At 49.4% G+C, this 13,038-nt stretch overlaps 1 protein-coding gene across 4 annotated transcripts in view; it reads right to left on the bottom strand.

The window, feature by feature from the left end:
* The window catches only part of DGAT1 (diacylglycerol O-acyltransferase 1), a 90,604-nt gene that overhangs the window by 31,307 nt on the left and 46,259 nt on the right, over positions 1–13,038 (bottom strand). For all 4 annotated transcript variants that reach the window (XR_014941028.1, XM_085533141.1, XM_085533142.1 and 1 more), the window contains exons 8-11: positions 11,204–11,263; positions 9,429–9,532; positions 1,648–1,686; positions 1,476–1,517 (exon numbers count right to left, since the gene is read on the bottom strand). Coding sequence is in view for 3 of the 4 variants with exons in the window: in XM_085533141.1 (XP_085389267.1) it covers positions 1,476–1,517; positions 1,648–1,686; positions 9,429–9,532; positions 11,204–11,263 (245 nt within the window). In the remaining variant the exon portion in view is untranslated. The remainder of the gene's footprint in view (positions 1–1,475; positions 1,518–1,647; positions 1,687–9,428; positions 9,533–11,203; positions 11,264–13,038) is intronic.

Raw genomic sequence — 13,038 nt, 5'->3', positions numbered from 1 at the left:
GGTGGGAACCACTGACCCCAATGACTCTATGTGGGGGGGGAGGATGTGGGGGGGCGGGGGGGGGAGGCTGATGTGGGACCCATTGACCCCCAATGGCACTATAAAGGGGGGGGGGAGTTGGTTTTGGGGGGGGGGGGGGGCAGAGGTGGCACCCATTGACCCCAATGGCTCTATAAAGGGGGGGGAGTTGGTTTTCGGGAGGGGGGGTAGTGGGGGGGGGGGCAGAGGTGGGACCCATTGACCCCCAATGGCTCTAGGGGGGGGGGGGTGTTGGTTTTGGGGAGGGGGGGGTATGGGGTGCTGGGGGGGGGGGCAGAGGTGGGACCCATTGACCCCAATGGTTCTATGGGTGGTGGGGGGGGAGTATGGGGTGTTGAGGGGGGGGGGGGCAGAGGTGGGAACCACTGACCCCAATGGCTCTATGGGGGGGGGAGGATGTGGGGGAGGGGGCAGGCTGATGTGGGACCCATTGACTCCCAATGGCACTATAAAGGGGGGGGGGAGTTGGTTTTGGGGGGGGGCAGAGGTGGCACCCATTGACCCCAATGGCTCTGGGGGGGGGGGGGGGGGTTGGTTTGGGGGACGGGGGGGGGGGCAGAGGTGGGACCCATTGACTCCAATGGCTCTATGGGGGGGGGGGGGGGGGGAGAGTATGGGGTGTTGGGGGGGGGGGGGCAGAGGTGGGAACCACTGACCCCAATGACACTATAAAGGGGGGGGGGAGTTGGTTTTGGGGGGGGGGTGTATTGGGGGGGGGGGGGCAGAGGTGGGACCCATAGAACCCCACGTGGGGGGGGGGCACGTTATATGGGGTTGGGCTGACATTAATGGGGGGTGGGGACGATGTTAATTGGGGGGTGAAGTGTGGGGGGGTGGGGGGGGCTGACATGAACTGGGGGGGGCTGATGTTAATTGAGAGGGGGGACTGATGTTAATTGGGGGGGGGCTGATGTTAATTGGGGAGGTAGTGTGGGAGGGGTTGACATTAATTGGGGGGGCTGATGTTAATTGGGGGGCTGATGTTAATTGGGGGGGGGCTGACATTAATTGGGGAGGGGGAGTTGGGGGGGTGGCTGACGTTAATGTGGGGGGGGGCTGATGTTAATTAGGGGGGGGGCTGACATTAATTGGGGGGGTATGATGTTAATTAGGGGGGGGACTGACATTAACTGGGGGGAGGGCTGATGTTAATTAGGGGGGGGTCTGATGTTAATTGGGGGGGACTGACATTAATTGGTGGGGGCTGATGTTAATTGGGGGGGGACTGACATTAACTGGGGGGGGGGGCTGATGTTAATTGGGGGGGGACTGACATTAATTGGGTGGGGGGGGCTGATGTTAATTAGGGGGGGGTCTGATGTTAATTGGGGGGGACTGACATTAATTGGGGGGTGGGCTGATGTTAATTAGGGGAGGGAACTGACATTAATTGGGGGGGGGGGCTGATGTTAATTAGTGGGGGGGTCTTCTCTCACCCGAAATGGCTTCATGGAGTTCTGGATCGTGGGCACCATCCACTGCAGTAATTAACACCAATAATTAATCATCATTAATAACATTAATAAAACGAGAGACCCCCCCCCCGAACCCCCCCTTTGGTTTCTATGGGGCTCAGCCCCACATTTTGGGGGGGGGCTCAATACAAACCTGTTGGATCAGCCCCACAAGCAGCTGGATGAAGAAGAGCTGGGGGAGAAATTGGGGGGGGGGGGGGGTTAATTAGAGGGGACCCCCATTAATTGCCCTCCCATTAACTGCCCCCCATTAATTGCCCTCCCATTAATTGCCCTCCCACTAATTGCCCCCCATTAATTGCCCTCCCATTAATTGCCCCCACACTTATTGCCCCCCCCAATTAATTGCCCTCCAAATTATCTACCCCCATTTATTGCCCCCCCCATCATTAATTACCCTGCCATTAATTGCCCCCCCCATTCATTCCCCATTAATTGCCCCCCCCCCATTCATTCCCCATTAATGCTCCTCCATTAATAGCCCCCCATTTATTGCCCATTACTTGCCCCCCAATTAACTGCCCCCCCATTTATTGCCCCCCCCATTAATTGCCCTCCAAATTATCTACCCCCATTTATTGCCTCCCACATCATTAATTACCCTGCCATTAATTGCCCCCCCACTCATTCCCCATTTATTGCCCCCCCATCATTAATTACCCTGCCATTAACTGCCCCCCCATTCATTCCCCATTAATTGCCCCCCCCATTCATTCCCCATTAATTGCCCCCCCCATTCATTCCCCATTAATGCTCCTCCATTAATAGCCCCCCATTTATTGACCATTAGTCGCCCCCCCATTAACTGCCCCCCCATTTATTGCCCCCCCAATTAATTGCCCTCCAAATTATCTACCCCCCATTTATTGCCCCCCCCATCATTAATTACCCTGCCATTAATTGCCCCCCCATTAATGCTCCTCCATTAATAGCCCCCCACTTATTGCCCATTACTCGCCCCCCCATTAACTGCCCCCCAATTAATTGCCCCCCCCACTTACTTCACCCCATTTACTACCCCCCCCTTCATTTATTGCCCCCATTACTGCCCCCCCATTAATTGCCCCCCATGAATGAATTGCCCCCATTAATAATGAATTGCCCCCCCCATGAATTAATTGACCCCCCATCAATTGCCCCCCCATTAATTACCCCACATAAATTAATTCCCTCCATGAATTAAATGCCCCCCCATTAATTAACTGCCCCCCCCCATTAATTACTCCTCCATGAATTAACTGCCCCTATTGATGAATTGCCCCCATTAATAATGAATTGCTGCCATTAATAATTAATTCCCCCCATTGATTAATGAATTGCCCCCATTAATGAATTGCCCCCATTGACGAGTTGCCCCCCATGAATGAATTGCACCCCATTAATTACTCCACCCCATTAATGAACTAATGAATTAATTTTCTCCCCTATTAAATGCCTTCCCATTAACTGCCCCCCTATTAATTACCCATTACTTGCCCTCCCCATTACTTGCCCCCATTAATTGCCTCTCATTAATGAACTGCCCCCATTAATGAATTGCCCCCATTAATTCCCCCCCCATTAACTAATTGCCCCCCATTAACTGCGCCATGAATGAATTGCCCCCCCATTAATGAATTGCCCTCATTGATGAACTGCCCCCATTGATAACTAACTGCCCCTATTAATGAATGAACTGCCCCCATTGATAACTAACTGCCCCTATTAATGAATGAACTGCCCCCATTGATAACTAACTGCCCCTATTAATGAATGAACTGCCCCCATTGATAACTAACTGCCCCTATTAATGAATGAACTGCCCCCATTGATAACTAACTGCCCCTATTAATGAATGAACTGCCCCCATTGATAACTAATTGCTCCCATTAATGAATGAACTGCCCCCATTGATAACTAACTGCCCCTATTAATGAATGAACTGCCCCCATTGATAACTAATTGCTCCCATTAATGAATGAACTGCCCCCATTGATAACTAACTGCCCCTATTAATGAATGAACTGCCCCCATTGATAACTAATTGCTCCCATTAATGAATGAACTGCCCCCATTGATAACTGCCCCTATTAATGAATGAACTGCCCCCATTGATAACTAATTGCTCCCATTAATGAATGAATGGCCCCCATTGATAATTAATGATGAATGACCCATTACTAATGAATTGCCCCCATTCATTCCCCCCCATGTATCCTAACCATAACCCTCCCATTAATGAATTGCCCCCAGTTAATTAACCCCCCCATTAATTAACTCTCCCTCCATTAATTGTCCCCATTAGCTAACTGCCCCCAATGAATAATGAACTGCCCCCCCATCAATTACCCCCCATTAATAATGAATTTCCCCCATGAATGAACTGCCCCCATTGATAACTAATGGCCCCCATTGATGAATGAATTGCCCCCCATTGATGAATATTAATGAATGAAGTCATCATCTCGCAGATTCTCCTGAGGAGGAACCTCTTCCTTATTCTCATTGACCATTAATTACACCCCAATAATTAATTGCCCCATTAATGAATTGACCCATTACTAATGAATTGCCCCATTACTAATGAATTGCCCCCATTGATTAATTGCCACCATTAATTCCCCCCCCATGTATCCTAACCCTCCCATTAATGAATTGCCCCCAGTTAATTAACCCCTCCATTAATTAACTGTCCCCCCATTGATAACTAATGGCCCCCATTGATAACTAATGGCCCCCATTGACAACTAATGGCTCCCATTGATAACTAATGGCCCCCATTGATAACTAATGGCTCCCACTGATAACTAATGGCTCCCATTGATAACTAATGGCCCCCATTGATAACCAATGGCCCCATTGATAACTAATGGCCCCCATTGATAACTAATGGCCCCATTGATGACTAATGGCCCCCATTGATGACTAATGGCCCCCATTGATAACTAATGGCTCCCATTGATAACTAATGGCCCCATTGATAACTAATGGCTCCCATTGATAACTAATGGCTCCCATTGATAACTAATGGCCCCCACTGATAACTAATAGCCCCCATCGATAACTAATGGCCCCATTGATAACTAATGGCTCCCATTGATAACTAATGGCCCCCATTGATAACTAATGGCTCCCATTGATAACTAATGGCCCCATCGATAACCAATGGCCCCCATTGATAACTAATGGCTCCCACTGATAACCAATGGCCCCCATTGATAACTAACGGCCCCCATTGATAAGTAACGGCTCCCATTGATAACTAATGGCTCCCATTGATAACTAATGGCTCCCATTGATAACCAATGGCCCCCATTGGTAACTAATGGCTCCCATTGATAACTAATGGCTCCCATTGATAACTAATGGCCCCCATTGATAACTAATGGCCCCCATTGATAACCAATGGCCCCCATTGGTAACTAATGGCCCCCATTGATAACTAATGGCTCCCATTGATAACTAATGGCCCCCATTGATAACTAATGGCTCCCATTGATAACTAATGGCCCCCATTGATAACTAATGGCTCCCATTGATAACTAATGGCCCCCATTGACAACTAATGGCTCCCATTGATAACTAATGGCCCCCATTGATAACTAATGGCCCCCATTGATGATAACTAATGGCTCCCATTGATAACTAATGGCTCCCATTGATAACTAATGGCCCCATTGATAAATAATGGCCCCCACTGATAACTAATGGCCCCCGTTGATAACTAATGGCTCCCATTGATAACTAATGGCTCCCATTGATAACTAATGGCCCGCATTGATAACTAATGGCCCCATTGATAACCAATGGCCCCCATTGATAACTAATGGCTCCCATTGATAACTAATGGCTCCCATTGATAACCAATGGCCCCCATTGGTAACTAATGGCTCCCATTGATAACTAATGGCTCCCATTGATAACTAATGGCCCCCATTGATAACTAATGGCTCCCATTGATAACTAATGGCCCCCATTGATAACTAATGGCTTCCATTGATAACTAATGGCCCCCATTGATAACTAATGGCTCCCATTGATAACTAATGGCCCCATTGATAACTAATGGCCCCCATTGATAACTAATGGCTCCCATTGATAACTAATGGCCCCATTGATAACTAACTGCCCCCATTGATAACTAACGGCTCCCATTGATAACTAACGGCCCCCATTGATAACTAATGGCTCCCATTGATAACTAATGGCCCCCATTGATAACCAATGGCTCCCATTGATAACCAATGGCCCCCATTGATAACCAATGGACCCCATTGATAACTAATGCCCCCCATTGATAACTAATGGCTCCCATTGATAACTAATGGCCCCCATTGATAACTAATGGCCCCCATTGATAACTAATGGCTCCCATTGATAACTAATGGCTCCCATTGATAACCAATGGCCCCCATTGATAACCAATGGCTCCCATTGATAACCAATGGCCCCCATTGATAACCAATGGCCCCAATTGATAACTAATGCCCCCCATTGATAACTAATGGCTCCCATTGATAACTAATGGCCCCCATTGATAACTAATGGCTCCCATTGATAACTAATGGCTCCCATTGATAACTAATGGCTCCCATTGATAACTAATGGCCCCATTGATAACTAATGGCCCCCATTGATAACTAATGGCTCCCATTGATAACCAATGGCCCCCATTGATAACCAATGGCCCCCATTGATAACTAATGGCCCCATTGATAACTAATGGCCCCCATTGATAACTAATGGCCCCATTGATAACTAATGGCCCAAAGATAACTAATGGCTCCCATTGATAACTAACGGCTCCCATTGATAACCAATGGCCCCCATTGATAACTAATGGCTCCCATTGATAACTAATGGCCCCCATTGATAACTAATGGCCCCCATTGATAACTAATGGCCCCCATTGATATCTATTGCCCCCCATTGATAACTAATGGCCCCCATTGATAACTAATGGCTCCCATTGATAACTAATAGCCCCATTGATAACTAATAGCCCCATTGATAACTAATGGCTCCCATTGATAACTAATGGCCCCCATTTGTAACTAATGGCTCCCATTGATAACTAATGGCCCCCATTGATAACTAATTGCCCCATTGATAACTAATGGCTCCCATTGATAACTAATGGCTCCCATTGATAACTAATGGCCCCCATTGATAACTAATGGCTCCCATTGATAACTGATGGCTCCCATTGATAACTAATGGCTCCCATTGATAACTGATGGCTCCCATTGATAACTAATGGCCCCCATTGATAACTAATGGCTCCCATTGATAACTAATGGCCCCCATTGATAACTAATGGCTCTTAATGATAACTAATGGCTCCCATTGATAACTAATGGCCCCCATTGATAACTAATGGCTCCCATTGATAACTAATAGCCCCCATTGATAACTAATGGCTCCCATTGATAACTAATGGCTCCCATTGATAACTAATGGCCCCCATTGATAACTAATGGCTCCCATTGATAACTAATGGCTCCCATTGATAACTAATAGCCCCATTGATAACTAATAGCCCCATTGATAACTAATGGCTCCCATTGATAACTAATGGCCCCCATTTATAACTAATGGCTCCCATTGATAACTAATGCCCCCCATTGATAACTAATGGCTCCCATTGATAACTAATGGCCCCCATTGATAACTAATGGCTCCCATTGATAACTAATGCCCCCCATTGATAACTAATGGCCCCCATTGATAACCAATGGCCCCCATTGATAACCAATGGCTCCCATTGATAACCAATGGCTCCCATTGATAACTAATGGCCCCCATTGATAACTAATGTCCCCCATTGATAACTAATGGCCCCATTGATAACTAATGGCCCCCATTGATAACTAATGGCTCCCATTGATAACTTATGGCCCCATTGATAACTAATGGCTCCCATTGATAACTAATGGCCCCCATTGATAACTAATGCCCCCCATTGATAACTAATGGCCCCCATTAATAACTAATGGCTCCCATTGATAACTAATGGCTCCCATTGATAACTAATGGCTCCCATTGATAACCAATGGCCCCCATTGATAACTAATGGCCCCATTGATAACTAATGGCCCCCATTGATAACTAATGGCCCCCATTGATAACTAATGGCCCCCATTGATAACCAATGGCCCCCATTGATAACTAATGGCTCCCATTGATAACTAATGGCTCCCAATGATAACTAATGGCCTCCATTGATAACTAATGGCCCCATTGATAACTAATGGCCCCATTGATAACTAGTGGCTCCCATTGATAACTAATGGCCCCCATTGATGATAACTAATGGCCCCCATTGATAACTAATGGCCCCCATTGATAACTAATGGCTCCCATTGATAACTAATGGCTCCCATTGATAACTAATGGCTCCCATTGATAACTAATGGCCCCCCATTGATAACTAATGGCTCCCATTGATAACTAATGGCCCCATTGATAACTAATGGCTCCCATTGATAACTAATGGCCCCATTGATAACTAATGGCTCCCATTGATAACTAATGCCCCCCATTGATAACTAATGGCCCCCATTGATAACTAATGGCTCCCATTGATAACTAATGGCTCCCATTGATAACTAATGGCTCCCATTGATAACTAATGGCCCCCATTGATAACTAACGGCTCCCATTGATAACTAATGGCCCCCATTGATAACTAATGGCCCCCATTGATAACTAATGGCCCCCATTGATGATAACTAATGGCTCCCATTGATAACCAATGGCTCCCATTGATAACTAACGGCCCCCATTGATAACTAATGGCCCCATTGATAACTAATGGCCCCCATTGATAACTAATGGCCCCCATTGATAACTAATGGCTCCCATTGATAACTAATGGCCCCCATTGATAACTAATGGCCCCCATTGATAACTAATGGCTCCCATTGATAACTAATGGCCCCCATTGATAACCAATGGCTCCCATTGATAACTAATGGCTCCCATTGATAACTAATGGCCCCCATTGATAACTAATGGCCCCCATTGATAACTAATGGCTCCCATTGATAACTAATGGCTCCCATTGATAACTAATGGCCCCATTGATAACTAATGGCTCCCATTGATAACTAATGGCTCCCATTGATAACTAATGGCTCCCATTGATAACCAATGGCCCCCATTGATAACTAATGGCTCCCATTGATAACTAATGGCCCCCATTGATAACTAATGGCCCCCATTGATAACTAATGGCCCCATAGATAACTAACGGCTCCCATTGATAACTAACTGCACCCATTGATAACTAATGGCCCCCATTGATAACTAATGGCCCCATTGATAACTAGTGGCTCCCATTGATAACTAATGGCCCCCATTGATAACTAATGGCCCCCATTGATAACTAATGGCCCCCATTGATAACTAATAACCCCATTGATAACTAATGGCTCCCATTGATAACTAATGGCTCCCATTGATAACTAATGGCCCCCATTGATAACTAATGGCTCCCATTGATAACTAATGGCCCCCATTGATAAATAATGGCTCCCATTGATAACTAATGGCCCCCATTGATAACCAATGCCCCCCATTGATAACTAATGGCTCCCATTGATAACTAATGGCCCCCATTGATGATAACTAATGCCTCCCATTGATAACTAATGGCTCCCATTGATAACTAATGGCTCCCATTGATAACTAATGGCCCCCATTGATAACTAATGGCCCCCATTTATAACTAATGGCCCCCATTGATAACTAATGTCCCCCATTGATAACTAATGGCCCCATTGATAACTAATGGCCCCCATTGATAACTAATGGCTCCCATTGATGATAACTAATGGCTCCCATTGATAACTAATGGCCCCCATTGATAACTAATGGCCCCATTGATAACTAATGGCCCCATTGATAACTACTTATGAATGAACCCCCATTCACCATCTCGCAGATCCTCCTGAGCAGGAACCTCTTCCTGATTCTCGGTGACCGCGGGAACTGCAGCTCGTAGCACAGAGTGGGGGCCAGCAGGAAGTAGTACAGGCCTGGGGGAGGGGTCAGAGGTCAGGGGTCAAAGGTCAAAGGTCAGCGACCCCAAACCCGTGGGATCGAGAGGCTGGGGTCAGAGGTCAAAGGTCAGTGACCCCAAACCCATAGGGTCAAGTGTCAGGGGTCAGAGGTCAAACGTCAGTGACCCAGACCCCACAGTCCAGAATCCATGGGGTCAAAGGGCATGGGTCAGAGGTCAAAGGTCAGAGACCCTAAACCCTATAGCCCCAAATCCATGGGGTCAAAGGGCTGGGGTCAGAGGTCAGACATCAGTGACCCCAAGCCCTAAGGGGTCAGAGGGCAGAGGTCAAAGGGCAGCAACCCCAAACCAATAGGTTCAAGTGGCTGGGGTCAGAGGTCAAAGGTCAGAGACCCCAAGCCCCATAGCTCCAAATCCATGGGGTCAGAGGTCAAAGGTCAGAGACCCTAAAAATCATGGGGTCAAGCGGCTGGGGTCAGGGGTCAAAGGTCAATGACCCCAAACCCTATAGCCCCAAATCCATGGGGTCAAAGGGCAGGGGTCAGAGGTCAAAGGTCAGTGACCCCAAACCCTAGAGCCCCAGATCTAAGGGGTCAACGGGCAGGGGTCAGAGGTCAAAGGTCAGCGACCACCAACCCATGGGGTCAAGTGAACAGGGTCAAAGGTCAAAGGTCATCAACCCTAAACCCTATAGCCCCAAATCTAGGGGGTCAAAGGGCAGAGGGCAAAGATCAAAGGTCAGTGACCCCAAACCCCATGGCTGCCCATCAATGGGGTGGGGGGGGGGGTCAAAGGTCGGTGACCCCAAATCCATGGGGTCAAAGGGCAGGGATCAGAGGTCAAAGGTCAACATCCACAAACCCTATAGAACCATATCCATGGGGTCAAAGGGCAGGGGTCAGAGGTCAAAGGTCAGTGACCCCAAACCAATAGGGTCAAGTGGCTGGGGTCAGAGGTCAAAGGTCAATGACCCTAAATCACATAACCCCAAATCAATGGGGTCAAAGGGCAGGGGTCAGAGGTCAAAGGTCAGTGACCCCTAAACCATGCAGCCCCAGGCCCATGGGGTCAAAGGGCAGGGGTCAGAGGTCAAAGGTCAGTGACCCCCAAACCATACGACCCCAGGCCCATGGGGTCAAAGGGCAAGGGTCAGAGGTCAAAGGTCTGCGACCCTAAATCATATAACCCCAAATCTATGAGGTCAAAGGGCAGAGGTCAGAGGTCAAAGGTCAACATCCACAAACCCTATAGAACCATATCTATTGGGTCAAAGGGCAGGGGTCAGAGGTGAAAGGTCAGTGACCCCAAATCAATAGGGTCAAGTGCCTGGGGTCAGAGGTCAGAGGTCAGTGACCCTAAATCACATAACCCCAAATCAATGGGGTCAAAGGGCAGGGGTCAGAGGTCAAAGGTCAGTGACCCCGAACCATATGACCCCAGGCCCATGGGGTCAAAGGGCAAGGGTCAGAGGTCAAAGGTCTGCGACCCTAAATCATATAACCCCAAATCTATGAGGTCAAAGGGCAGGGGTCAGAGGTCAAAGGTCAATAATCCCAAGCCGTATAACCACCCCTCTATGGGGGAGGGGAGGGTCAAAGGTCAGAGGTCAGTGCCCCCCCCCCCTCAATCCTATAACCACCCCTATACGGGCAGGGAGGTCAAAGGTCAAAGGTCAGAGGTCACCTACCTCTATAGGTGAGGTTCTCAGGGTAAACCACGGCCGGACGAACCACGACCCCATTGGAACCTACAGGGAACGGGGGGAGAATGGGGGGGGGGCACAGACCCATAAGTGACAGCCCTGCCCCATAAGTGACAGCCCTGACCCATAAGTGACAGCCCGGACCCATAAGTGACCCCTTCCTGACCCATAAGTGACCCCTTCCTGCCCCATAAGTGACAGCCCTGACCCATAAGTGACAGCCCTGCCCCATAAGTGACAGCCCTGCCCCATAAGTGACCCCTTCCTGACCCATAAGTGACAGCCCTGACCCATAAGTGACAGCCCGGACCCATAAGTGACAGCCCGGACCCATAAGTGACCCCTTCCTGCCCCATAAGTGACAGCCCTGCCCCATAAGTGACAGCCCTGCCCCATAAGTGAAACCCCTGCCCCATAAGTGACAGCCCTGCCCCATAAGTGACAGCCCTGCCCCATAAGTGACAGCCCTGCCCCTTACGTGCCCCCTTCCTGCCCCATAAGTGACCCCTTCCTGCCCCATAAGTGACAGCCCAGACCCATAAGTGACAGCCCTGCCCCATAAGTGACCCCTTCCTGCCCCATAAGTGACAGCCCTGCCCCATAAGTGACAGCCCTGCCCCATAAGTGACAGCCCTGACCCATAAGTGACAGCACTGCCCCATAAGTGACAGCCCTGACCCATAAGTGACAGCCCTGCCCCATAAGTAAATCCCTGCCCCATAAGTGACAGCCCTGCCCCATAAGTGAAACCCCCTGCCCCATAAGTGACAGCCCTGCCCCATAAGTGACAGCACTGACCCATAAGTGACAGCCCTGCCCCTTAAGTGCCCCCTTCCTGCCCCATAAGTGACAGCCCTGACCCATAAGTGACAGCCCTGCCCCATAAGTGACCGCCCTGCCCCATAAGTGACCCCTTCCTGCCCCATAAGTGACAGCCCTGCCCCATAAGTGAAACCCTGACCCATAAGTGACAGCCAGGCCCCATAAGTGACACCTCTGCCCCATAAGAGCCCTCCCCACTCCATAAGTGCCCCCCTTCTGCCCTCTTAAGTGACAACCGTGCCCCATAAGTGACCCCTTCCTGCCCCATAAGTGCAAATCTTGACCCATAAGTGACAGCCAGGCCCCATAAGTGACAGCCCTGCACCATAAGTGACACCTCTGCCACATAAGTGCCCTCCCCACCCCATAAGTAACCCCTTCCTGCCCCAGAAGTGACAGCACTGCCCCATAAGTGACAGCCCTGCCCCATAAGTGACACCCCCTGCCCCATAAGTGAAACCCTGACCCATAAGTGACAGCCAGGCCCCATAAGTAACACCTCTGCCCCATAAGTGCCCTCCCCACTCCATAAGTGCCCCCTTTCTGCCCCATAAGTGACAACCGTGCCCCGTAAGTGACCCCTTCCAGCCCCATAAGTGCAAACCTTGACCCATAAGTGACAGCCAGGCCCCATAAGTGACACCTCTGCCACATAAGTGCCCTCCCCACCCCATAAGTACCCCCTTCCTGCCCCATAAGTGACAGCCCTGACCCATAAGTGACAGCCCTGACCCATAAGTGACATCCCCTGCCCCATAAGTGAAACCCTGACCCATAAGTGACAGCCCTGCCCCATAAGTGACAGCCAGGCCCCATAAGTGCCCCCCCCACCCCATAAGTGCACCCTTCCTACCCCATAAGTGACAGCCCTGCCCCATAAGTGACACCCCCTGCCCCATAAGTGAAACCCAGACCCATAAGTGACAGCCCTGCCCCATAAGTGACACCTCTGCCCCATAAGTGACACCTCTGCCACATAAGTGCCCTCCCCACCCCAT

This window comes from Coturnix japonica, unplaced genomic scaffold, assembly GCF_054131305.1.
Source record: "Coturnix japonica strain WE unplaced genomic scaffold, WE-NBRP24 Scf054, whole genome shotgun sequence".
Taxonomy (NCBI): Eukaryota; Metazoa; Chordata; class Aves; order Galliformes; family Phasianidae; genus Coturnix; species Coturnix japonica.
The sequence above is the reverse complement of the archived record's forward strand: the minus strand, read 5'-3'. Positions and strand labels throughout refer to the sequence as shown.